Source organism: Papio anubis, chromosome 9 (assembly GCF_008728515.1).
Source record: "Papio anubis isolate 15944 chromosome 9, Panubis1.0, whole genome shotgun sequence".
NCBI lineage: Eukaryota > Metazoa > Chordata > Mammalia > Primates > Cercopithecidae > Papio > Papio anubis.
This window is the reverse complement of record NC_044984.1, coordinates 44,469,488-44,493,163: the sequence shown is the minus strand read 5'-3', so window position 1 is coordinate 44,493,163 and position 23,676 is coordinate 44,469,488. Positions and strand designations below refer to the sequence as shown.

General features: G+C 51.2%; 2 protein-coding genes across 13 annotated transcripts in view; one reads left to right on the top strand and one right to left on the bottom strand.

Moving 5' to 3' along the window:
• The window catches only part of FMNL3 (formin like 3), a 65,736-nt gene extending 60,444 nt beyond the window's left edge, over positions 1 to 5,292 (top strand). For 5 of the 9 annotated variants that reach the window (XM_021922309.2, XM_021922306.2, XM_031650455.1 and 2 more), the window contains one exon: positions 138 to 1,105. Coding sequence is in view for 2 of the 9 variants with exons in the window: in XM_003906336.5 (XP_003906385.2) it covers positions 138 to 226 (89 nt within the window). In the remaining 7 variants the exon portion in view is untranslated. Of the gene's footprint in view, positions 1 to 137 lie in introns of all 9 variants that reach the window. The other 4 variants (XM_003906335.5, XM_003906336.5, XM_003906337.5 and 1 more) reach the window with 2 other exon arrangements.
• On the bottom strand, positions 1,368 to 22,924 carry PRPF40B (pre-mRNA processing factor 40 homolog B). Of its 4 annotated transcripts, none has more exons than XM_021922310.1 (26): positions 22,750 to 22,924; positions 15,412 to 15,492; positions 14,490 to 14,633; positions 14,110 to 14,175; positions 13,412 to 13,439; positions 13,150 to 13,175; positions 12,908 to 13,018; positions 12,478 to 12,598; positions 12,364 to 12,388; positions 11,933 to 12,139; positions 11,570 to 11,693; positions 11,423 to 11,487; positions 10,761 to 10,925; positions 10,550 to 10,658; positions 10,033 to 10,183; positions 9,177 to 9,310; positions 8,444 to 8,558; positions 8,191 to 8,282; positions 4,014 to 4,130; positions 3,665 to 3,802; positions 3,362 to 3,457; positions 3,019 to 3,105; positions 2,638 to 2,812; positions 2,282 to 2,343; positions 2,030 to 2,173; positions 1,368 to 1,934 (listed from the first exon to the last, which is right to left on the bottom strand). In XM_021922310.1, exons 1-26 carry the CDS (start codon positions 22,750 to 22,752, stop codon positions 1,842 to 1,844), a joined length of 2,679 nt encoding a protein of 892 aa, XP_021778002.1. In that variant the 5' UTR covers positions 22,753 to 22,924; the 3' UTR covers positions 1,368 to 1,841. The 4 variants fall into 4 exon arrangements, with proteins under 4 accessions (XP_021778002.1, XP_021778003.1, XP_009178956.2 ...); XM_009180692.3 differs by having other exon boundaries at positions 1,369 to 1,934; positions 3,019 to 3,108; XM_021922311.2 differs by lacking the exon at positions 15,412 to 15,492 and having other exon boundaries at positions 3,019 to 3,108; positions 22,750 to 22,835.
• Positions 22,925 to 23,676: the final 752 nt, after the last annotated feature.

Below are 23,676 nucleotides of genomic sequence, written 5' to 3'. Positions count from 1 at the left end.
CCCCTCAAGCCTCTAAGCCTCCTGTTTATCTGCCTCACCGCTGGCTCCTCCCTGGCCCTACCTGTGGGGCTGCTCTTGAGGACACTATCCTGGCTCAGCCTACCATCCTGTTCACAGGTCTCTGTCTTCCCCTACAGGCCTCCACTGCCAGCCTATGGTTGTTCGCCACCAAGCCAGGAGTGCTGCGCCACCCAGTGGTCCCCCTCGGGCTCCAGGCCCCCACTGAGACCCTCTTGGAGGCAGAAGCACTTCAGCCCTCAGAGTCCTACAAGTCCAACCAGTGGACCTGGAATTGGCCAAGGGCCCAGGAGAGGGCTGTGTTGCTCTCAACTATATCCACCCCAGCTCTTAAGGCTGGATCTTTCTACTTGTGCCACTATGGGCACTAGGTCCGTAGGTCCCTGGTGCCTCCAGTACTGCACTTTGCCCCCAAGGTCTTTGACTTCGTTTCCTGAAGGGTCACCAAGGGTCAGCTCAAGGCTGGGAAAAACCATTTCCAGCTTTAGCCTAAACAGGGCATGTAGATCTTTCTCCCACTAGAGCCCAGAGGGATGAGAGGAGAGAGCAACTGTCCTTTCTTTTTTTTTCCCTTCCTTTTTGCAGGCCCATGGTCAGCTCTGGTCTAGACGTATCTAGGCTTAGGGAGCCCTGGGACCCTGCCAGTCTCAGTTCATCTCTTACCAGGAGCAAGGCCCTCTGAAGCATGGGCCGTGCCAGCTGTGCCCTAGTGATAAGGGTAAGAGGAAAGATGTCAGACTCACTGCCCTTATTTCTCTGCCCATTTCATTCTAGGCTCACACTGCCCTTGTCAAGGTGGGCAGAAAAGCAGAGGTTTTCTCTGCACCGACCCCTCTCTGCAGATGGCTGGAGAAAGGGTGGGCCAACTCTTCACCTTCTTTCCTCAGCTACGTTTTTTTGTTTGTTTGTTTTTTGGCAGGGGACAAGGAGCATGGTGGTCTTGGCTGACTATTTGCTCACCTTCCTGTTTCTCCTCTGCCCCTGGAAGGGAATGTGGGGGCCCACTTTTTTGTACATGTACCACCTCCTTTTCCTCTTGTACATAAACCTCAGACTCTCCCTCTCTCAACAAAGGCTTGATGCACCAGGCCTGACTTTGTCTCCTGTTTCTGAGCTTAAGGGTTTAGGGTGTCCACTTAGCCCGACCTGGGCCATGGGGACAGAAAAGAAATCTTTGGGGCACTGCATCTTTTTCGGAGATGAGATCAGAACTCTGGGGAAAGGAGAACTGGCTGGGTGGGCTCTAGCCACACAAAGGGAAGCAGGCCTGCCGTGAGACACTAGTGCCCTCTGCTGGGCATGTGTCCAGTCCCCAGCCTGCCCCAGTAGCACATGGAAAAGAGTCACTGGCCATGTTATAAATATTGTTATTTAAAAAACAAAAACAAAACACACGTACATTAGGTCCTGGGTGGAGGAAGAAGTGGTGGAGCCTCAGGACCAGGGCAGGCAGGAGCAGGCACTGATGCTAGAGGGTGACGACCCTGCCCTCTGCCACCCAGGCTGTGTCCATCAGCCTGTCACTCTTCCCTGGAGACCCCTTCTCTCACACTTTTATCTATTGGCATCACCCACCCCACATGGCACATACCACCCATCTCTGGTCTGGGGCTGAGGGCAAGGACTGCACTAGTCCAGGGAGTAGGGGAACCTTGAACACCAACAGCAACCTTGAGAGGTGCCAACAATGGTGTGCTGGGGGTGGGGTTACTTTAGAAAAAGTGGACACAGACCAGACTAAGGAAGAAGTCTGAGGCAGATGGTGAGGGTGGCCCAGGAGCCACGGCCTCACACAGACCCGAGGCAGAGAACAGCTCATCGGGTCACTGGTGATCGTCCAGCTGCTGTAGGAGTGTCCGCCGCCGCCTCTCCAGCTCACCCTCACTCAGCTCACTTTCTGACGTGTCCCAGCCTGTCTGTTGGAGCAAAGGCACAGCTCACCCTTAGCCGGCACTGAGGGCCGTGGAGGCTTGACCAGCGTGCTGACTGGCCTAGGGCCCCTGCCCCTCACCTTCTCCTTCTTGATTCCAAAGCCTGGGGAACGGTTAGGGAGCTCTGCCTGCCGGAGCTCCCTGTCCTTGTCCTGTTCTTGTTCTTTCTCATCACTCTCCTTGCCAGCTTTCTCCTCAGGGTCTGTCTCACTCTCAGGACTGTTCTGTAAGAGTCCAGAGCCCACCTCCTCAGTTCCTGTGGATAGTCTGGGAGTCAGGTAGAACAGAGCTCACAAAATAGCAGGGGCTTAGGTAGAAGTTCCTTCACTCACCGACTTGTGTCTTCTCTTCTTAGTTTTCTTTTTTGGTTTCTTGGCTTTCCGAAGGCCATGATCTGGAGATAGAAAAATCCCTACTAAGTCCCAACAGGAGAAAGGAAGGCTCTTCTTTTTCTTTGTTCTAGCCCGTGTTCATTCTTCACAGGCAGGAACCTCATGCTCTGAGGAATTCCAAGTCCGGTTTTCCTTCTCCAGCTTCTTGCCTGGACAGGTAGAGGAAGTTCTTTCTACTCCCACAGGTGCAGCCCTCCCAATCCAGTCTACCCTCAAAGGAGCTGGGGCTTGCGGAGGGCATCCTCTCAGTCTGGGACAACAGTTCTCCAGCTTCTAGGCTCATAGCAACTGCTTACCTGCTCCAAGAAGATGGGAGGAAGGGGAGCCCCGTCCTCCAAGGGCAGCACCCCCACTTTCAACTGAATCAAGTGAGGAAGAGGGCTCAGAGCCTGACTCTGAGGGATTCCGCCGCCTCCGCTTGGGGGGCCGGAGAGATGGTGGGGGCAGCTCCTCTTCTTCTGACTCAGAGCCCTGGGCAGATCAGCAGATACGTATCAGTACAGAGGTTATCTGCCCTCCAGAAGCCCTCATCTGGGAATTCGAGAGAGGAGGAGGATCCAGGGCCAAAGGAATCCTCAAATTTCCCTCCAATGGAGATAATGTAAGGGGAAACCAATAGTGTTTATTTCCCCAAAACAACCCAGCTTCCCCCACGTCCCTTCTACCCGCTTACTCACTGAGGGTGAGTGGGAACGCTTGCGATGGTGCTTCTTGCCTTTCCTGCCATGCTTTCGGCCTTTGGTGTGGAGGTGCTGGCATTCAGTCTGCTAGAGGCAGAGGAAGAAGGGTGAGGACGGCACCAGACTTAGCCCCAGGAAGGACTCTACCTCCTAAAATCTGGCTTTGCCTCCCTTTCTCAGGCTAGAGCCTTCTGCTTATCCCAGGGATCCTTCAGGCTTCCCCTTCCTTAGCTGGCCAGGAGTACCCTAAGGGTAAGAGGGAGGCCACTGAGGTCTCTGTTGAACTGGTCTAGGGAGTTCAAGGGCCTGGGGCAGATCCCAGAGGACAAGCCTGCCTCACCTCCAGCACCTGTAGGAACTCCCGGAAGAGCCGGATCCGCTCCGACTCCAGGGTAATCTGCTCAAAGGCTGAGTCACACACAAAACGCTCACGGACCTTGAACGAGGAGAGCACTGCTGATCAGACTAGGCCCCACTCAGCCTGGCCTGGACACCGCCATGAGCACAGGGCAGGGCTGGGGCAGAGAAAGGAAGGGAACTGGAGCTGGCCCAGGGCTGTGACGTGACTGGGGTGGGCCCTCAGTGGTGAAGCACCGCTGCCCTCAGGCTTGAGGGGTGTTTGGGGCCAGGCTACGCTCCTGACCTCTTCCCAGGCAGTGCCTAGCTCCAGAGCAGGCACAGCCTGCCTCAGCATGCTTCGAAAGGCAGCTTCCCTGCGCCGCATCCTGCGTGCCTCCTCCTTCTCCCGCTCCCTCTCCCGTGCCTCTGCTTTCTCCAGCAGCTGAGAAAAGAAGGGACATGGAACAGGGTCACCCAGGAGGGTGGATGCCGGGTCCCACTCAGGCATACCTTAGGAGGTGGAAAGTTAGGGTCTGGGCTTCTACCACCATCCCCTGAATTGGGAATATAGTCGGACAGTGAGTGAGAAGGAGTGGAACAAGGCACTGGGATGAATTACAGAACTGAGCCCCATGCCCTGCCCAGCCCCTCACACTATTGAAGGTCAGCTTGATGTTGCCTGCGTCCAGTGCGGCAGCCCTCTTGTCAAAGCTTATGACGTGGGCGAAGTCCTCAAAGGCCGTGTTCACCTCCACACAGAAGCCCCGGTCCTGTGGGCACAGCAGTACATGAAGCAGGGGTACCACGTGCCTTGAGGCCAAAGCTGGCAGGCAGAGTGGTCACACTACAGATGGTCAAGAAGGCCCTTGCCTCCAGAAGAGATCCACAGGACTGTGATATGCATTAGAAACCAAGTTATCCAAGTCCTCATCACTTGACAATTAAGCCCCCATGCCTAGCCTTGGTTTGGATGTCACACGGAGCTGAAGGGGTTGGGAGATGTCTCCCAACTGCTGATTAATGCATGAGTTTCTCAAAATTAACTTTTGTTCCTTTGGCTTAAAGCTCTGGCCCCAGCTGGGCCCTCCTGCTGCTCAGTGGAGCTTCCATGCATTCTCAATCAACATTTGCTGACCCCTACCCTTTGGCTCTATTTATTGAGTGCTTACTATGTACCAGGTACCACGATGAGTGTTTCACACATTATCTCATTTAATCCTCTTGGTTCTACATTTAAGAATAGGTCCTAGTATCCTAATTTTACACAGAAGGAGAAACCAAGCACTTGCCCGAGGTCTCACAGCTGATGTATGGCTAGGCAAGAACCCTACCCTGGGTCTCTCTCTCCCCAAAGTCTGTGCTTTCAAGCACCACACCAACCCAGGTAACTTAGTCCATGGGAGAAATGGAGGCCACCAGGTGTGCAGCTCCCCACCAATACTAAAAATATCTCCACGGACCAGGCTCTGTGCTTCTCATTTAGGCCTCACAACATTCCAGTGAAGCAGAGGCTTAGAAAAGTGATCTCAGTTGGCCCAAGATGACATGAGTGGTAAAGGAAGCCACTGTAAGTTCAAAGTCTGGCTCTCACGTCAGTTAAGCACAGGCCAGATTCCCTTCCTCTCCCTCCACATAGCTCTCACCTCCCCTGGCCTTTCTGCTGATGGCAGAGGTGTGTTCCTTGCATTGCTTCTTTCCAAGGGTACTTCCTCAACCCTGCCCCAGTCCTTATCAACACAGCATTCATTCTCAGCTCCAAGTCACCCTCGTCACTGGCTCCTTCCATCAAGGAGACACCTCACCTAACCTGGAACATCCTTTCCACCATGCTGTCCCCTTCATCAAGCTAACTACCTCTGCTGTTTTCCTTTGTTTCAAAACCTCTTGAAATGCAGCAGAAAGGAAAAGGAATAAACATTTATTGAGAACCTATTAGATACTTTACAAATGTTATTTAATTCTCACAACCTTACCTATGAATTATCCGATTTACAGGTGAGCAAACAGGCTCAGAGACATGGAACTTACGGAGAACTCAGAGCCAATAAGCAACCAGGAGTTATCTGACTCTAAAACATGTGTGGTCCCTATGCCGCCTCCATGACACTAATCTCCCAAAGGTTGCTTGTGTCTGCTAGCCAAATCCAAGGCCTCCTTCTTGCTCCTCACTCATCTGGTCCTCAGTGCCTCTATCAATTACTTCTTCAACACTCCCCTCTCCAGGTCGACTCCTCTCTCACCTCTTATTACTTCTCTTGCATATGCATGTTCCTGAGAATAGCACTTAGTCCTCTTTCACTACTCAATTTGTACTCCCTAGCAATCTCATCCTTCATCTCTCCTGATTTTCAAACTCATCCTAGACTGGATATTTCAGAACTTCAAATTCAACAGATCTCAAGAGAATATATTTCTCATGAGCACCCTCCATGGATCTCCCTGACCCAGATCTGTCTGCGTGTTCTAAGTCCAGGGCTCTTTGCATTATCCTATGGGATGAGAGGCACCATTATGGTCTGCCTGGCTGTGGAAAGCAAGAGGGACTCGGCTCATCTGCCCTCCATAGGCAGGAACCCAAATGGGGAAAGAGGAAGGGAACTGTCTAAAAAAGCTGCTTTCTCAGGTGGTGTGGAGAGACAGGACTCAGGATAGGCCCCTACAGGCCTATCAATCAGCCACTCTGGCTAAAAGTTAATTGTCCAATAAAATTTAGCTATCCCAGGATAAAGCATTTCTACTTTATATGATTATTTTGTTTTAAAATATGATATTTGCTTTGAGAGTAATTCCCCAAATAGAATTCCTGTTTTCTACAGCCTTGCTCTTCTTGTTTTATCCTTATCAGTGGTGCCATCATCCACTTCCCTGACACCTCTGATTCCTTCTTTTCCCTCCATTTCACAAAATCTGTCAGTTCTACTTAGTGACTCTATCCCACTGGTTTTAAATTCTCCACCCCCCCCCCTTTTTTTTTTAAATAGCAGAAACAGTTTATTAACATAGAAATCTTATATAGAACCTCTATGCATAAAAAAGATTCAAGCTGCTTCACTTGAAAACAGGAAGCAGCACAAAATCCCCCCATACTCAACCCCAACCCTTGCTTGTCTCAAGGCACCTATACAGAAACCCAGAGTGTCTCAGAAGCACAGCTGGAGTGCTATAGCCTGCTCTTTTCTTCTGCTGTCCCCACTGCCCTGGCTAGGATCACCTCCTACCGAGAGTCCTGCACAGCCTACTGACTTTTCTCCTTACTGACCCTCTTCCATCCCTCTAACCCAGCTCCTAGCAGCTAGTGCTTCTTGGACTTTTGTACCAAGTAGCCCCAACAGTAGGAGAGAGGTCTGGGGATAAGTGAGAAGAATATGACTATTTGAATTACCACTATCAGTTTTAGTATTCTGAGGCTTCAAAAACTGCTCTACCTACCACCACAACCTTCCCTAAGGACATACTCTAGACTGAAAGGTTCTACTATACACCATCTAATCTGATCATTCCCTGGTTCCTTATTACTTACGAGAGAAAAATCCAAATTTCTTATTTTGGCATTCAAGGCACTTTACATGCAGGGCTCTACTTCCAAACTGGGGCATATGGTTCCAGAGAAAGAGGATACCTCAGGACAGTATGATATATCTTACCTAATGGTAAGTAATTTAAAATATTAAATTTATATTAAATAGAGAGGTAATATGGTGTCAAAATGCAACACCTACGTGAATTTGTAAGGCAAAACAATACTTCAAAGAAATAGATGTGCAGTGAGACATTTCTAGCTTTATTTCCAGATCCCTTTCAACCCAGGTACCATTTAATCTCTGTAATTAGGTGTACTCTGGTAGAACACTCACCATTTTTTAGATGAGGAAACAGGGTCAGAAAGGTCAAGTGACCTGTGCAAGGTCACACAACTAGCAAGCAGTTAAGCTAGACTTTTACTGTAGACAGTCTGCCTCCAGTCCTGCTCCTAACCACTGTACTGTATTATCTCCTCAAATGCATTAGAATCTTCACTTCCATAAAGAAATATGCTTTCTCTGTTTTTTCTTTTGGAACACAAGTTTAGTCCATCACTCACTCACTTTTCCACTTTTGATAAGATGTAAATATTGAGAACTATTTCTCTTCTCCAGTAGAAGAAAAGCAACAGGCCATGAATGATGGTAAATGGCAGCTGACACTTATGACAGTATCAAGAAGGCACTAAGGAATGGTGAGAAGGATGACTTGCCCTTTCTAAAGTGGCATCTCAACTTGAGTCTGCAGAATGCCTTGCATATCCAGCTCAATGCTGCTAGATAATCCATATTGACAAGAGAAGCTAAAGATTCAGATTTTTTATGTGACGTTTCCTGGTTTTAAAACGTTAGCAACAAATTCCAAATTTTTTAAAAAACACTGTACAGGCCAGAACAATCTGTGTGCTACCAGTTTACAATTAGCTATGCTTCTTCCTCCTCAGACCTGGCATGCCCTTTCCACCCCCTTGCCTTTGCTCTTAGGACCCTGGGTACACTCCAACCTCTTCCACCTACTGATTTCTAAATGTGCAGTTCAAATGTTAGCTCTTCAGATTCCTGTCTCTGTAGTAACACTTGCCCCTTTGTATAACAGTTCTCATGTATATCTTCCTATTAGACCATGAACTCCTGTGGGTAGAAATTGTGTATTCATTACTGTATCCCTAGTGCACAGTAAAGGATCACAGTAGGTATCTGCTGAACCAAGCTGTAATGCTCCTGCAAAACAGGACTTATCAGGGAGTCCTCTGCAGGGAGTGTGCCCTGCGTCCATCCTGTATCCATCCATAACCCCAGCCTCCCTCACCTTAAGGATGTCCTTAATGATCTTCTTTTCATCATGGAATCGTGCCTTCAACTCCTCCACATAGAACTTGAACAAGTCCAGAGGTGTGGAGCCTGCAAGGAGGGAGGGAGGGGGGCCTGGCGGGCGGCAGCTTCCCAAGGCCTGGGGGCTGCGCCGAGGACAGGACCAGGGAGTAGGGGGTACAGAGAGGCTGGCAGGGCAGGAAGCCAGGCCAGAGAAGGGGGAGCCTGGCTGCCTAGCCTGGCTGCCTTACCCGGCTGGCCCAGCATGTTGGCAAAACGGACATCAGTGCTGACTGCTGGATATAGCTCCATCCAGGTGGACATAGAGTGCAGCTGCCCTGTCTCATGCAGCTCATCCAGGAAGGTCTGAGCAGGGAGAGGCCAGTTATAGGGAGAGTGAGACAAGGAGGGAGGCAGAGCCACAGAATGAGGGGGAAGAGAGGGAATGGCAGAGGAAGAGGCAGGGACAATCAAGATTGAGGAGATGCAGGAAAGAGGCAGAGATGAAGAGATGCAGATGGAAGGCTGAGAACAATGCAAAAGGAGAGAATGTAAATACACAGAGAGGGACAGAACAAAAAAGTGAGAACAAGCCATTCCCGGGAGGCAAAGAAACAGAAACCTGCCTGCAGCAACCCGTAGCACTACCACCCCCACTACCACCCGCAAGGTGGGGGAATAAACTCTGCCTGTCTGGCGCCCCACCAGGGGAAATAAACATGGCCTAGCTGCCAAGTCGTGCCTGTAGGGTGCTCTCTGCTGGCAGTTTCTGGGTGGTGCATACATCTAGTCTCCCTAGAAGAGCACAGTCCAGAATTGAGGGGGTACAGCAGAAACAGACTGCAGGCAGAGAGAGGTCTCATGGAGCTTGAACAGGCTAGGCACATAAAGAACAGGCAGCCTATCCAGAAAGGGGCAGGGAATGGGTGAAGAGGTGCTCTAGGGCAGAGCCGAGCTCTGATCTAGAAAGGATGGCAAAGATACCTGGAAGGCCTCCCGATTCTTGCGTTGTTGGCGTCGCTCCCGAAGCCGGGCCCGCTCCCGTTCCTCCTCCTCTTCCCTCTCCAAAGCTCGAATGTGCTCCTCAAAACAGATCAGTGCATCTTCCTTGTCCATATCTAAAGACAAGCAGGAGGTTCAGCGGGCACTGTACCAGGAGGACACCCTCTCAGACCCCAGCACCCCTAATGTTTCAACGATGCTGTCCTACAGGTGCTAGGGATACCCAGGGTGGTGAGGGAAGGGCCTGGAGAGGGCTCTGTGGGAGCAGCCACTGGAATGGTGGTTCTTAAGAGGGAATCATTAATTGTATAAGAATAAATGAGCAAGTATTCAGCTCTTGTGAATTCAGTTATTAGAAGCCATAACATGAAACCAGTTGTCTTGGGATCTGACGTTTCACATCTTAGGGAACTGGGAATCAATCAGGCTTTGATGCAATTTTAGAAAGCGAATTTCAGTATCATCAGTGACTACAGGCCAACAACAGTCTATTGTAACATGTGACCACTTGAGGTGTGTAGTGCTATGATGCTTTAAGACCATATTCACATGAGCTAAAACCATCATCAATGACATCTCTAGGACTTAAGATTCCTATCCTAGAGCTCCTCCTCCAAGGACACACAATGTCTAGCCCAACAGTGGACCCCAGAGGCAGGGGTGACCTGAAACATTCTGGTATCCCCAGAGTCCAGAGAAGTACAAGGACTGGGTGAGTGTTGAGTACTCCTAGGGTGTCCGGGAGGGCAGGAGGTACAGGTGAGTGGGGTGAGGCAGACTCTGGGGTCCCAGGTCCAGTAAGGGAAAGGGATAGCTGGGATTGGAGGCCCAGGCTTACTCTGCAGCTGATGGTCCTGAGCAAAGCTGGGGTTATCCATGAGGTACTGCTGGGCCTGGGACCATGTGGTTTGGAAGTTGACACTACTCATCCCATCCAGAATGCTCTTTAGGGCCTGGATATTGCGGCGCCGGAGCTGCTTGGCCTGTTCCTGGGGAGCCACAGGATCAGGGTGAGGCAGGGCAGGCCAGAGCTACCCAAGTAGGCCTGGGCAGAGGAGGACCTGGGGAAAGGTAGCTAGGGAACCCTAGGAAGAAGGCCATACTCAAGACTTTCATGTCTCAGGGAAGGGGAGGGAGTACAGGTTACAGACCCATCTCTCAGAGACTTCTCCTCACTACACCCAGGACTATAGGCCCAGAGCAGAAATGGGATGTGCAAGTCCCATGCCAGCTTCCAAGTCAGAAGCTGGGACACTGGGGAAGTGGAGAAGTAAATGGCTAGGGTCCATAACAAAGCAAAGACAAGGAAAGTCCAGGATAAGATGGGCTGATGGATCCTGCCCAGCGACCATTACCTTCTCCTTCTTGGCCAGGAAGAAGAGGACATCATCATAAACCTCTTTTCGATCCCTCTCAGGAACCACAGCCCAGACCTCCAGGTCTCCAAAGGTCTGTTCTGCCCGCCTGTAGAGCATATGAGCTGTGAGTAGGTAGACAGAGAACAGAGACCCTGGACCTCTGTGTTCTCAGGGTTCCCAAGCCCCCAGTCCAGCCTGGCCCCCTGACCGGTAGCGGGTGGTGGAGGTCATGCGTTCATGCTGCTCCAGGAAATGCTGCAGGGTCTGCTTGGCCTCCTTGGCCCTTAGACGGGCCTCCTCCTTCTCCTCCTTCTCCCGCTGCGCCTTGTAGGCATTGAATGCCTGCTTTTTCTCACTCAGTTTGGGCAAGGCACTGGGATAAAGGGTAGGAGTGGGATGGGGATAGAGAAGTCACCCTGAACCACCCTGCACAGCCCACACTGGAGGGTCATGAGACACTACAGGCTGCAGCGGCTTCAAGGGCACAGATGTCTGGGATCTGAACACCATTCATGGAGAAGTAGGGGTGACAGGAAGTGAGGGGAAGAGATGCAGCTCCAAGACACTGCAAATACTGGGCCCTTTTGCTTTGGGGTTCTCAAGTCACCCTATCCAGCACCCTCATTCCCCAATTAATTCAATTCAGTTTGATTCAATCCAATAAGCATTTATTGAATGTGTTGTGTCAGATACCTTTCCTTTCCTTCTCCTGGAGGCCCTCCAGCTTTTCTTCCCCTTGCTCCCCAGCCCAATCTATCATTGTCCTGACTCTGGTTCCCTCAGGGCTGAGTGTTGAGCTGGGGTTTCTTAGAAAGTCCCTAGCATAGCAGCTCTCATGAACAGGGCCTGGCTCCCTCTGCCCAGGCCTACCTGTAACGGGGGTCGGTGACCACCATCTTCATGGCCTGTTCCCATGAGGCGTTGGAGGGGACAGCCTGGAATGAAGCAGGTGGGAGTCATGGGGCCTGCCCTGCTCCAGCCCCCTCCAAACCTTCCCTGGGAGCCCCACTCCAGCACCTTGTCCCTCAGCAGTTCCTTGAATGCCTGCTTTGCCTTCTCCCGGTTGCTCCAACTGAGGCCAGACCTCTCTGGTTCTGGCTTTGATTCTTCCTCCTCCTGCTGTGGCTGATGCTGTCCAGAACTGGAGGGCACAGGGGACTCAGCCACAGGGTCCCCCAGCCCTCACAGCTTTCAGTGCCCTGAACTCTTGGCAACCTATCATCTCCTCCTTGTTCCTCAGGGCAGCCTTTTTCTGCCCTTCAGAGGTCACACCCAGATCTTCAAACCCCTCCTGAGAGAGAGGCCCAGCAGAGGACAAGGGTTGAACCAGGCTGGGAGTCTGAGGCCAACATCGGGAATGCCATGGGGGGCAGCCCTCACCTGCTGGGGCCCTCCTCCAGCTGCTGCAGGAACCCCTGTTCCAGGGGCTGGGTGGCCTCCGACACATCACAATCTTCACTCCCACCTGGCTCAGGTTCCAGGAGGCCTGTGGGCACTGGGGTGGGGCCAGGAGGTGCAGGTGGGGGGTCAGGCTGTGGCTGAGGCGGCTGTGGCTGAAGTGTCTGTGGCAGCTGCTGCTGCTGTTTCCTGCAGACGAGCCAGAAGGGCAGTGTCCAGGAGGAGAGCAGGAATGGAGGAGTTCAGGGGCTGGCTGGTCTCTCTATCCTGGGAAAGACTGGGGCCAGAGGGGATGACTCCACAAGGAGACAAAACTGGCTCTTCCTCCCACAGTGTAGAAATCATAGCAGGAGAGTCTATTCCCACACTCCAGGTGCCCCAACTATAAATGGATAGTTGGGCAAGTCACTCACCCTGCAGCCTCTTGTTTGACTAGAACTGCGATGGGAAAAGATAACACAGTCAGTCACAGGGGCAACAGAGAACCTCCAGAACTCCTGACCCGGCCCACTCGTAGGACGTCTCACCCTCTAGGTCATCCAGATCCTTGGGCCGGGTCCAGCGAGACTCTTTACTCTGGTTGTTATAGTAGTAAGGTTTGCCTGTGTCTGACTTGTACTCTTTCCAGGGACATTGCGACAGGAGCAGCTGCAAGAGGATGGGATAGGAGCCATCAGTGGGCTGGCCATTCTCTCCAGCCAGTCAGGGGAGCTAAGGAGACCCAGTGAGTAGAGGACACAGGAACCTTTAGCTACCACCTGGCCTGGCTCAAACTGGGGAAGGTGGACTTCTTGAGATCCTATGGAGATATTTCCAGGGAGGGTGGGGAGTGGTCAGGGACCTTGGACCTTGGGATCAGAGGAACCATCATGAGTATGGTTAGAGACTAAGGGAAGGCCAAAGACTTAGAAGGGTCAGGGCAGCTGAAAGGAAGGGCCAGAAAGCCCAGCTCAGGACCTCTGCCTTGGACTTGAGCACGCTGGGCTTCTCCCACACGGACTGCTTGTCGTCAGCATTGTAGTAGTAGATGCGCCCATCTGGGGCCACATGCTCACTCCATAGGGCCCTCTGGGTGGGGGGGGGCACAGAATGGTAGTCAAGGCCCCTTTTCCAAAGCCTCTCCTCACCCCAAAGACGTAACCATCAGTCCCCGACTCTCAGGCTTTCTACCCAGAGACCCCTGAGCTGGAAGAACTCACCGGAGGGCCTGTCCCAGCCACAGCAGCTAGAAAAAAAAAAAGCCACAGGATACATACTAAGTCCTTGCTCCAACCTCCATCTTATCCCCACCTATGCCTCCCGTATTCCATCCCCAGTAAATATTCCCCTGGTCCCATCAATATCCCAGGCTCCCTGGCATCCCAACAGGCATGATCCAGGGTGGGCTCCAGTCCACGGTCCCCTCTCCCCTATGCCCCCCAACCTCCGAGCCTGGGGGGAGCAGGCCCCCAGAAGACTCACAGCTGGCGGTGTCCGCACCCGGAGCCGTCTGCCGAAGAAAGAGGAGGGGGAAGGGTTGGGGCCAAGCCCAGTGGCCCCCAGGACCCAGGCCATGGGGGATAGAGAAGCAGGCCAGGCCAGAATCCATGTGTCCTGCTCCTAGAGATGTCTGCTCCCTAACAGGCTTCCCCCACCCTTTAGGGCCGTGGCTCTGGGATCCCAGGGGAGAATCACATAGCAGCTCCATTCTTCGTTCTCCTCAAGTGAGAGTATTTGGTTGAGACAACTCCCAAGGCACATTCCTTCACAGTGGATGCCAAATTCTATATCCTACCCAGACTCTGCTACACTGAGCAATAGCATAAGAAGGCACAGCAAGATCCCCAGGTGCTACTGACTCTTCTGGGGACAAAGAGGATGTGAAGAACTGTATTCATGTGTCCACAGTGTGTGGCTCTGTGAAAATAAGTGTGCTCCTTAAGGGAGCTGGACAAGGCATGGGAGTAACAAGAGAATGTATATGCCTTTGGGGATGAGTGGGAAACTAGAAGAGCTGAATACATGGCTGGCGAGGAGGATTTGAGTGTGGGGAGTGCTGCTGGGGACCTGGGTGGATGCGATGAGAAGAGGGAAAGAATGGAGGTTGTAGCCCTGTATTCCAAGTCAGACTCACAGGACTGCAGGGCAGAGCCTGCTACCTGCTGGCCCCTAGCGCTTACCGCTGCGGTGACAGGCACCGCTGGCATCAGCATTCCTGGCATCATCGGAGGTACCATTCCTGGTATCTAAGGATACAAAGAAGACAGAAACCAACCACCAAGGTAAGGGCTGGAACAGGAGGGACAGGGTACCTCAAAGGGTCCTGAGAGATCTCACTGGAGCCATGACCCTCACTTGGGCACTTCCTCAGGCAGTCCCCAGCTTCTGGCCTCTCACCTTGCCTGAGAGTTGTCTCAGTCATTCAGCAGACAAGTCCACATGGATCTGCCCCAAAGTCCCTCCCTTCCCCAGTTTCTGAGGCCCATATGCCCACTCTTATCTCCACCCCCAGCTAAAGTGACAGGGTTTTCTGAGGCCCCAGGGGAGGAGAAACAATTACCTGTGTGAGTGGTGGTGGCGCCCCCATTGGTGGAAGCATTGGGGGCAGGATGCCAGGTGGCATGGGGGGGATAGCTGGTGGTCTCTGACTCATGGGGGGTAGCCCCATCGGAGGAAAGGGTGGGGGGATCCCTGGAGGGGGCATCTGGAAATGAGGAAAGGAACAGACACTGAGCAGGGAAGACATCGCCTTGTCAGAGGAAGAGAGGACCTGTCAGGAAATATCCACCGCCTCCCTCCCTGACCCTCCACCCTCCTCTGAGGCAATTCCAAGGCTTTAGTTTGAGAAGCACAAGGCATGAAACTGCCTCCCTCCTCACCACTGAGAAAGACTGATAACTGGGGTCTAACAGGCAAGCGCACAGCTTCTTAATTATAATGGGAAAGGAAAGGAATAATAAGGGAAGTTTAACAGCACCAGACTGAGACTGGAAGGCTCCACCTCTTCAGCAATTCTCCCCCAAAGAGGCCTCTCAGATGAAGGGGCAGAAGGCAGGTATCCAGGTACCCAAGTACCCCAGTCCCCTGCCTCCCATCCCTTTCTCTCCAACTCATGACCACCAATGCCATTCCAGCCCGAATTCTGTGGCATATTTAAAGAGCACAGATAAGGAGTAGTGAAAGAGATAGATAGTCCCACCCTGCCCTCACATTAATGGGGTCTTTTCCCTTCCACTTCTCCTACCTCCAGCCCCAGTGTGTCCTAAGGTCAAAAAGACAAAGGGGGAATTGTCAATGTTATGTACTGAGAGCTTCACAACAGCTCTCCCCACCCCAATGCCCAAGTAAAACCATCCCTCTTCCAAGGGCAGCAAAAGGGGCATTACAGGAAAACTGTGCTGGTGATGCAGCAGTGGCTAGGGGCTGGGGAGCTGGGGGTGCAGGCTGGAAAAGCCAAGCCCAGGGAAAGACATAAAACTTACGAAGGGTGGTGGCATCATGGGGGGCCCCGGTGGGAAGGGGGCAGGCGCTGCTGGGGGCCGGGGACCAGAATCGGGAACCGACTGTTGAGGGAGAGAAAAGTCATAGGACCCAGGATGGGCACAGAGATGGGCTTTTTGCAGAAGGGAAGCAGAAGTGGTGAGGATGAAAAAGGAGCACAAAGTTCAGGAGGGTCTTCAAGTCCGATTTCCTGCCCACCCCAAGCCCTGAGCCCTTGGTAGGTCTGCTCTCTCGTGCCAGCTCAGAGCCAGCTGGCTGAGTCCCTTGAATGTCATCTTTATTTTGAAAGTTTCCATTTTGCCAAAGCAACAGAAAAGATGAAGGAGGCTTCACTACAGGCAAAGACTGGCTCTACCCAAGGATTCTAATCCATTCTCCTGCCTGTCGGCAAGGCTGTGCCTCTCTCAAATAACTTAGAGGTCTCTTCTATTCCCAAAGTATCTAGGGAGGGAGTCACCTCTTTTCTGGTTTCCCTACCTTAATTAGCCCATTTACAGAGATTCATTCCAAAGCTCTCTCAACACAAATAGTCGCTATTCTTTTAAATGCTTGTCTCCCTAATTCTCATCTCTTCATGACCAGTTTCCTGCCCTAATTGACCTCATCCTTAGCCACCTACTTTCTTTGACATCTTCCACATCGAATTGCCAACTTCATCTCTTTGACTTTACCTCTATCCCCTTTTTGGTGTCCATCCCCTCCTCTACAAATCCTGAATTATTTCCCTGTGGATGTAGGCTTTGAACAGCTTAGGTTGCCCTGTCCTACCCCGAATGGCTGTCCGCATCCCATTCTTTAGTTCTCAGCTTAAGTATCACTTATTTTAAGACGACTTCCTGACTCTGTTTAACATAGCTCCTTCCTATTTCTCTATCTGATCCCCTTTTTAGTTTCCTTATGTATATAATTTTGTAATTATTATGTTTGCCTGGATATGTTTTCCCCAACAAGAGTGTAATAACATTCCATGAAGACAGGGATCATATCTGACTTGTTGGAAGCTGGATTCCTGGTACCTACCAGCATCTGGCACATAATAGGTATTCAGCAAATATTGAATGAATGAAGAACAAATGGAACAAACCTCTATATAGAACCTTCTAATTCTAAAAATTCATTTTATAGGCATAGCCCTACATGGCCAAAATGCTGTATGTTTAAGGTTTTCATTTCAGTATTATTTGTAAAAACAAAAGATTGGAATCAACATGAATAGCCACCAGTAAAGGGCTATGAAATTATACACATACATAAAATACAATACTAAACAATTATAAACAAGAATGAAGCAGCTTATTGTCTCAATATGATCTCTAAGATATATTAACAAGTGGGAAAAAAAGCAAGGTGTAGCAAACTTTTATCATTTGTAAAAAATCAGAGACAAAAGATGACACACAAGAAATGGTAGAAAGGGACAGAGGTAAAGGGGAGACTTTTCCCTGTATGGCTTTTGTATCTTTTGAATACGCAGCCATATGACTGTACTGCCTATTCAAAAACAAACAAACAAACAAACTCATGTAAATGAACCGAGGCTTGGAGATGGAGCTAAAGGGCCCAGCCCTTCTGCCTCTTTGCCTGAAAGTTAGTGGGTGATAGGGAGGAATTCCAGGGAAAGGTGGTATCTGGCTAAACAGAAGGTACCTCACTGCTGCCAATTTCCCCTATGCTGAGAATGCTCAGCATTTAAAAATGTCCTCTCATGTCTGCCTTTAAAATATCTGTTCCTGGCCAGATGCAGAGGCTCATGCCTGTAATCCCAGCACTTTGGGAGGCAAAGGCGGGCAGATGACGAGGTCAGGAGATCGAGGCCATCCTGGCTAACATGGTGAAACCCCATCTCTACTAAAAATACCAAAACAAAATTAGCCAGGCATGGTGGCAGGCGCCTGTAGCCCCAGCTACTCAGGAGAGGTGGGAGAATGGCGTGAACCCGGGAGGCAGAGCTTGCAGTGAGCCGAGATCGTGCCACTGCACTCCAACTCCAGCCTGGACGACAGAGCGAGGTTTTGTCTCAAAAAAAAAAAAAAAAAAAAAAATCTGTTCCTGGCCTGGTGTGGTGGCTCACACCTGTAATACCAACAGTTTGGGAGCCCAAGCAGGCGGATCACCTGAGGTCAGGAGTTCGAGACCAGCTTGGCCAACATGGTGAAACCTCTACTAAAAATACAAAAATTAGCCAGGTGTGGTCGCACATGCCTGTAGTCTCAGCTACTGGGGAGGCTGAGGCACGAGAATTGCTTGAACCCGGGAGGCGGAGGTTGCACTGAGCTGAGATTGCACCACTGCACTCCAGCCTGGGTGACAGAGTGAGACTCTTTCAAAAAAACAAAACAACAACAAAAAAAACTATCCTTCACCTTGTCCTAAGAAGAAAAGGGTATGAGCTAAACTACTCCAATGTGACTCACCTTTTCTAAGTGCTCAACTGCTTTAGTTCTGTATTCAGACCTGCTCTTGCCCCTGACGCTTTCCTCAGCATGGGAAGTCAGAAACTAATCAATAGTGGTGGAAATACAATTTTCTGTGTCACACTTTCCTATCTCAAGCTGCCTCAGGAGCCTCTCTAACATCTTTGGGTCCTACCAGGCTCCAAGGAAGCCTATCTCAGAGACTGGCACTGCACCAATCAGTTGTCCAAATGGAAACCCATGACTCACTCTCTACAACTCCTTCTTCCTTGCCAATAAATCACCAAGTCTTGTTAACTTTACCTCCTCAAGATTTCTTGAATCTATCCATTTCTCTCCATTTCCTTTTCCACCCCCATCTTGTCCAAGCCACCATCTTTTTTCATCTAATTGCAGTGGCCTCCCAACTGTTTTCCCCACATCCACTCCAATCGGCAGCCATAACAAGCTCTTCAAAGTGCACCTCCGACTGTTAGCCCCCTGCTTAAAACTCTTCGATGGCTTCCCACTGCTCTTAGGGTAACTAGTAAACCCCCTGCCCAGTGAGGCTATGAGGGGGTCTGCTACCCAGCTACATTGCCAGCCTCCCCCATGCTGAGCTCCTGGGTCTCAGCTCCAGCCCTACTCACCTTCTCTCAGCTCTCCCACCTCAGGCATCCACCTTTGCCTGAGAAAACCGGGTTGGCCCTGCCGACTCCACACACCTTGCCTACATACACTTCACATCTACCAATCATTTCTTCATGAAAGCTTTTCCCAACTCCCTGAACTAGTCAGAGCCCTCTTTTATATACTTGTACAACACCATATACCTTCTCCTTCAGCAAGTATCCACTAAGATTTTATAGTTATTTGTACAATCCGGATTATATTATTATTCTATTTGGCATGAATAAAAAACAAATGCTGCCAATCAAATTATAATATCCTGTCAATTTAAAGATGCATCCTGACTTGACAAATGTTCAAATATGAGTCTCAGAATTATTGAAATATAATATCCGTGGCCCCTACTAGACTGAAAACACTGAAGGGCAGGGACTTCATCTGTTTTTGCTCACCTCATATCCAGTTCCCACTGTGTTTTCCTTACCACCCTCTAAGTAGGTGCTAATAAATATTTGTTAATTTAATGACTAAATGGTCTTGGCAAGTCCTACAAAACAGTAGGGGGCCACTGGTAAGTTAGGTCTAGTAGTTATTCAGGGAACATAGAATGTCAGAACTGGAGGAGACCCTGGCAGTCACCCCAGGTATCCCCCTTTTTCAGGGAATAATCTGTCCAAGGAGCCACTGCTGGTTAGGGACAGAACCAGGAATGGATTCAATCTGCCCTCTGGCCCTACTCCCTTAAAAGCAAAACTCCTGGCCGGGCGCGGTGGCTCAAGCCTGTAATCCCAGCTCTTTGGGAGGCCGAGACGGGTGGATCACAAGGTCAGAAGATCGAGACCATCCTGGCTAACCCGGTGAAACCCCGTCTCTACTAAAAAATACAAAAAACTAGCTGGGCGAGGTGGCGGGCGCCTGTAGTCCCAGCTACTCGGGAGGCTGAGGCAGGAGAATGGCATGAGCCCGGGAGGCGGAGCTTGCAGTGAGCTGAGGTCCGGCCACTGCACTCCAGCCTAGGCGACAGAGCGAGACTCCGTCTCAAAAATAAAAAAAACAAAACAAAAAAAACTCCTACCACATGAAGCAGGTCTGTTTGCAATCTAGTATATCCCCTGCAACCTAAGTGGTTAAATCACCAACGACTCAACATGTTATTGATAACTTACAGGGTTCCCAATTGCCTACCCTACAAAATCTTTCATCTAACAGTCAAAGCCTTGCAACGAAGGCCACCCCACACTCTCCTTTACTCATCCTGACTCAATGGCTTCCCTCCTCCTCTTTTTGCACAGAATTGTTAGATTACCCTCAGGTGAAACACATTTCTTTTATTCTACAGTTTCATGCTTTGTTCAAGATGATCCAATATTCACCTCCTCCAGGTTACCCTTATGACTATCCCACACACATACACACACTCCTACCTGTGTCCCTTCAGGATAAATGATGCACTACTTTGCAGAGTGACATGCTACTCTGTGAATGTTTGCTGGGTGTTTCATGTGGGACTGCTTGTCTCCCACTCATGTGGGGATTTCCCTACATTCAGGGATTGAGTTTTCTCCTTTTATACCTCCCCCAAGTGTTTAGTCAGGCCCTGCACACAAAGTGCTGTGATCAAATGCAGTCTCATCTCTAACCTTATTAGATTTTTGCATACTGGAGTATCCTAAAATGCATTTTGAAAACAGCGAGTACACGTGTATGTACATCTGTATAAATTATCTGACTATAGGCTGTGACAGAGAGAGGTAGCTTGACAGAGGTCTTTGTGGCTTGGAAAAAAGAAACTGGAATGAAATGTTGGCATGGGAAAACCTAATAAAGCTAACGGTATACAGTCATCTTCAACTTGGGATGAAGACCTCTGGCCAGGATTCAGACACTGGCCTATTCTGGACAGTTCCCCAGAGGACAGAACAATGGAATAAACATAAACTACTATGGAACTTCCAAAGGCCTTCCTTTCCTGAGATTCCAGTGTTGCGTCCCTACTTTCCTGCAACACCCCGTTCCTCTCCTACCTGCTGCGGTGCCATAAAACTTTGGGTCTTATTTTATTTCTGGGTGAGAATATGAAGAAATAACTAGTGACAGGGAAGGATATAGAAATGGTTGCTGAAAGAGAAGCAGATCCCGTGTCTTCCCTGGAACAAAAACACATTTGTGGGCTGAGAGATGATGAAGAGACACTTGATCATCTGATCATATGTTCACCGGGGCCAGTGAGGGGCCACCCCTTCCCCACCACCAAAGATGCAATCAACATTTCTGAGACTTCACATCTAAAGGGCATCTCAGAACTGAGCACTCAGAAGAACAAAAGGAGAAAAGGACAAGAATGGAGAGACAAAAGGAAAAGAACAGAAAAAGGGAACGATAATAGCTAATAGCTAATATTTACTGAGCACTTATTATGAGCCAGACACTGTGCCAAACACTCATTTAATCCTGGCAACCATCTTAGAGGTTATTACTCCCATTTTACAGATAAAGAAAATGAGGTTCAGAGATTAAGTAACCTGACCAAGGTTCCAAGACATTAAATGGGAGAGGCAGGTTTGGAATCCAAGCAGTCTGACCCCAAAGCCTGTGCTTTCAACCAGTTCACAAAGCTGCCTCCCAGCAAGGATGATGGCGCCACAGATGATACATCTTACATTGAGATACATTTTCCTTTTTTCTTTTTTAACCCCAATCCTTATACAATCCAGAAATCCTCAGCGAGCCAGGTGTTCCCAAGGTCCACTTGGTCTGACTCAATCCCACTCCCTGAAGTGATATGTGTTGGAAGATGAAGGCTGGGAGGCACATCTCTCAGAAAGTGGCAGCCATCATCAAAAAAGAAAAGGCTGAGCGACCAGCTGGTTATCCTGTGATCTACCTGCGGTCCTTCTTCAGCTGCCCCAAACAGCATCTGCCCTTCCGTTTCAGACCATCCTAGTTTCCAACTTTCCTGGACCAGCCCTACTCTTCCTCTTGCTCCCCAAAGATCTGCCTTATTAGAAAGTATTCCTGTTGTTGTTTTTTACCCCCCCCCCCAGACAGAGCTTCGCTCTTGCTGCCCAGACTGGAGTGCAATGGCGCGATCTCAGCTCACCGCAACCTCTGCCTCCCGGGTTCAAGCGATTCTTCCGCCTCAGCCTCCAAAGTTGCTGGGATTACAGGCATGTGCCACCACGCCCGGCTAATTTTGTATTTTTACTAGAGAAGGGGTTTCTCCATGTTGGTCAGGCTGGTCTCAAACTCCCAACCTCAGGTGATCCGCCCACCTTGGCCTCCCAAAGTGCCGGGATTATAGGTATGAGCCACCGCGCCCGGCCCCTGTTACTTCTTTCTGATCCTGCCATCTCATCACTCTCCCTCTGAAGAAGCGAATGGTACTTTTGGTCTCCATCATTGCGGAATTAGGTTTCAACCTCCTCCTCTCCTTAGAGTTCTTCCATCCCTCCAACAGGATATGGCTAGCCCGCCCCAGCCCGCCCCAGCCCGGCAGGCCTTCTGTCTACCATCCCCCCCGCACCCGTGGGGATTTCTCCCGCCCCAGCCCAAGGCCTCGCCTCCATCTTCATCCTTTCCTTTGCTTCCCTACCAAACCCATTCTCCTAAACTTCCTCCTCAAAAACCTCTTCGTTAAGACCCTGGAAGAGATTTGGGATTTAATTTTCATGCATTTCCTTTTTAAAAAAATTGATGGGAAATCTGAGGCCCAAAGAAAGGTAGTGACTTGCCCAAGGTCACACAGAGTCGTTAGTTTGTTGATGGCCAGGGCTGGGAGCCCCTTTCCTCAGAGGCCCCCTCTTCGCCTCAGGAGACAAGCTCTTGCAAATGCGGGAAGGTGAAGCAAGGAGTCCCAAGTGGTCTGAGGAGCACCCAGGCTTCCAAAGGAAACGGGCGCTGGGGCTGGGGGAGGGGCATGTCGCACGCCAAATATCCCAGGAGGGGAAACTGGTCCCCACCTGTACCCTGGTCCCCTCATCTCCGCCCCCTCTTCTTTCCAGATCTTTCTCCGCGAACCCACCCCCACCTCTCCCCTTCCCACTCCTCACCCCGTCCCGCCACTCTCGCCCCTTTCGCCCCCGGCCAGGCTCCATCATGGCCTCCCCCGCCCCTTCGCCCCCAGTCCCCGCCCCCATCCCCCCTCCCGGGCTCTCTTCCCTCACCCTTGGCCCCCCATGTCCTCCCCGGGGTCCCAGCTATCCCCAGTGGCCTCCCCGCCCCCTCGGCCACGGCCCAGGCCGCAGGGGGCGCTGTGGGACCGCCCCGAGCCCCTCCACCCCCGCGCGGGGATGTTACCATGCCAGAGCCTCCGAGCAGCTGGGCCGGCTCAGCCCACCCGCCAGTAAGAGCTGCTCTGATTGGCCGGGCTGCAGCCGGGAGGGCGGGGTCGGCAGGGGGTCGCACCCCTTCGTGGCCGGGGCTCCGGTGGCTCCCGCCGGCGAGCGGGGCCCCCAACCGGCCCGGTGTGTTCGGTCCCGGCCCCGCCCCCCGGCACGGAGAACCAGGCCCCGCCCCCGCGCCGCCGAGTTCCAGGTCCGCCCCCCGGGGGGCGGGGCACGCCTGCTCCCGCCTCTGACTGACGGTCAGGGGCCGGCGCCTCTGCCTCTCCCAGCTGCCTGCGTCCTGGCTTTGCCGTCGCTCCGGGAGCCCAAGCGTTCACGCCGTGTGTAGGGTGCCTTTGCGTTGCACAACGAATTTAATTTGCTGTAGTTCTTTTACAGTACTTTTAAGTTAATTAACTCCAGAACTATTTGTTGAGCACCTGTGAGGTGGCAGGGACTGTCTCAGGGACTGAGCACACAGCAGCTTGGAAAAAAAAAAAAGCAGACAAATCCCCGAAATCATGCCCTTGTGGGGCGTACAAGTGCTTCTCGCGTGACCCTGAAGTTCACTTTTGGGACCTGGCTCCCACTGAGCGCCGAACTCATGAGAGCAGGGCCCACTCTTTGATAGAAGTTAAAAATGTGAGGTACATGCTGTGCTGTGCGGCCGAGGAAACTGTAACCTGGAGCTGTGCGGTGAATGCGCTGAAGGCCTTGGGGCTGGAGAGTGACGGGCCACAGGCACACGGGTGCAGAGAGGCGCTGAACGCCAGCCTGCAAAGCCCCGCAAAAGGGGCTTCCTGTTCCCTTTATTCCCCCCTCAACCTGAGCCAAGACTCGCGTGATGCTGTGCTAGGTTCCTGAGATCAGATAACTCGGGAGAGGTAGAAAAACTCCTGAC

Bases quoted from the DNA above. Each gene is read 5' to 3' on its own strand.
- PRPF40B (XM_009180692.3), bottom strand. The intron at 10,926-11,422 runs GTAGGCCTGGGC...CCTTTATCCCAG, and splicing joins GTCACCGACCCCCGTTACAG to TGCCTTGCCCAAACTGAGTG. The intron at 9,311-10,032 runs GTAAGCCTGGGC...GCTTGTCTTTAG, and splicing joins TCAGGACCATCAGCTGCAGA to ATATGGACAAGGAAGATGCA.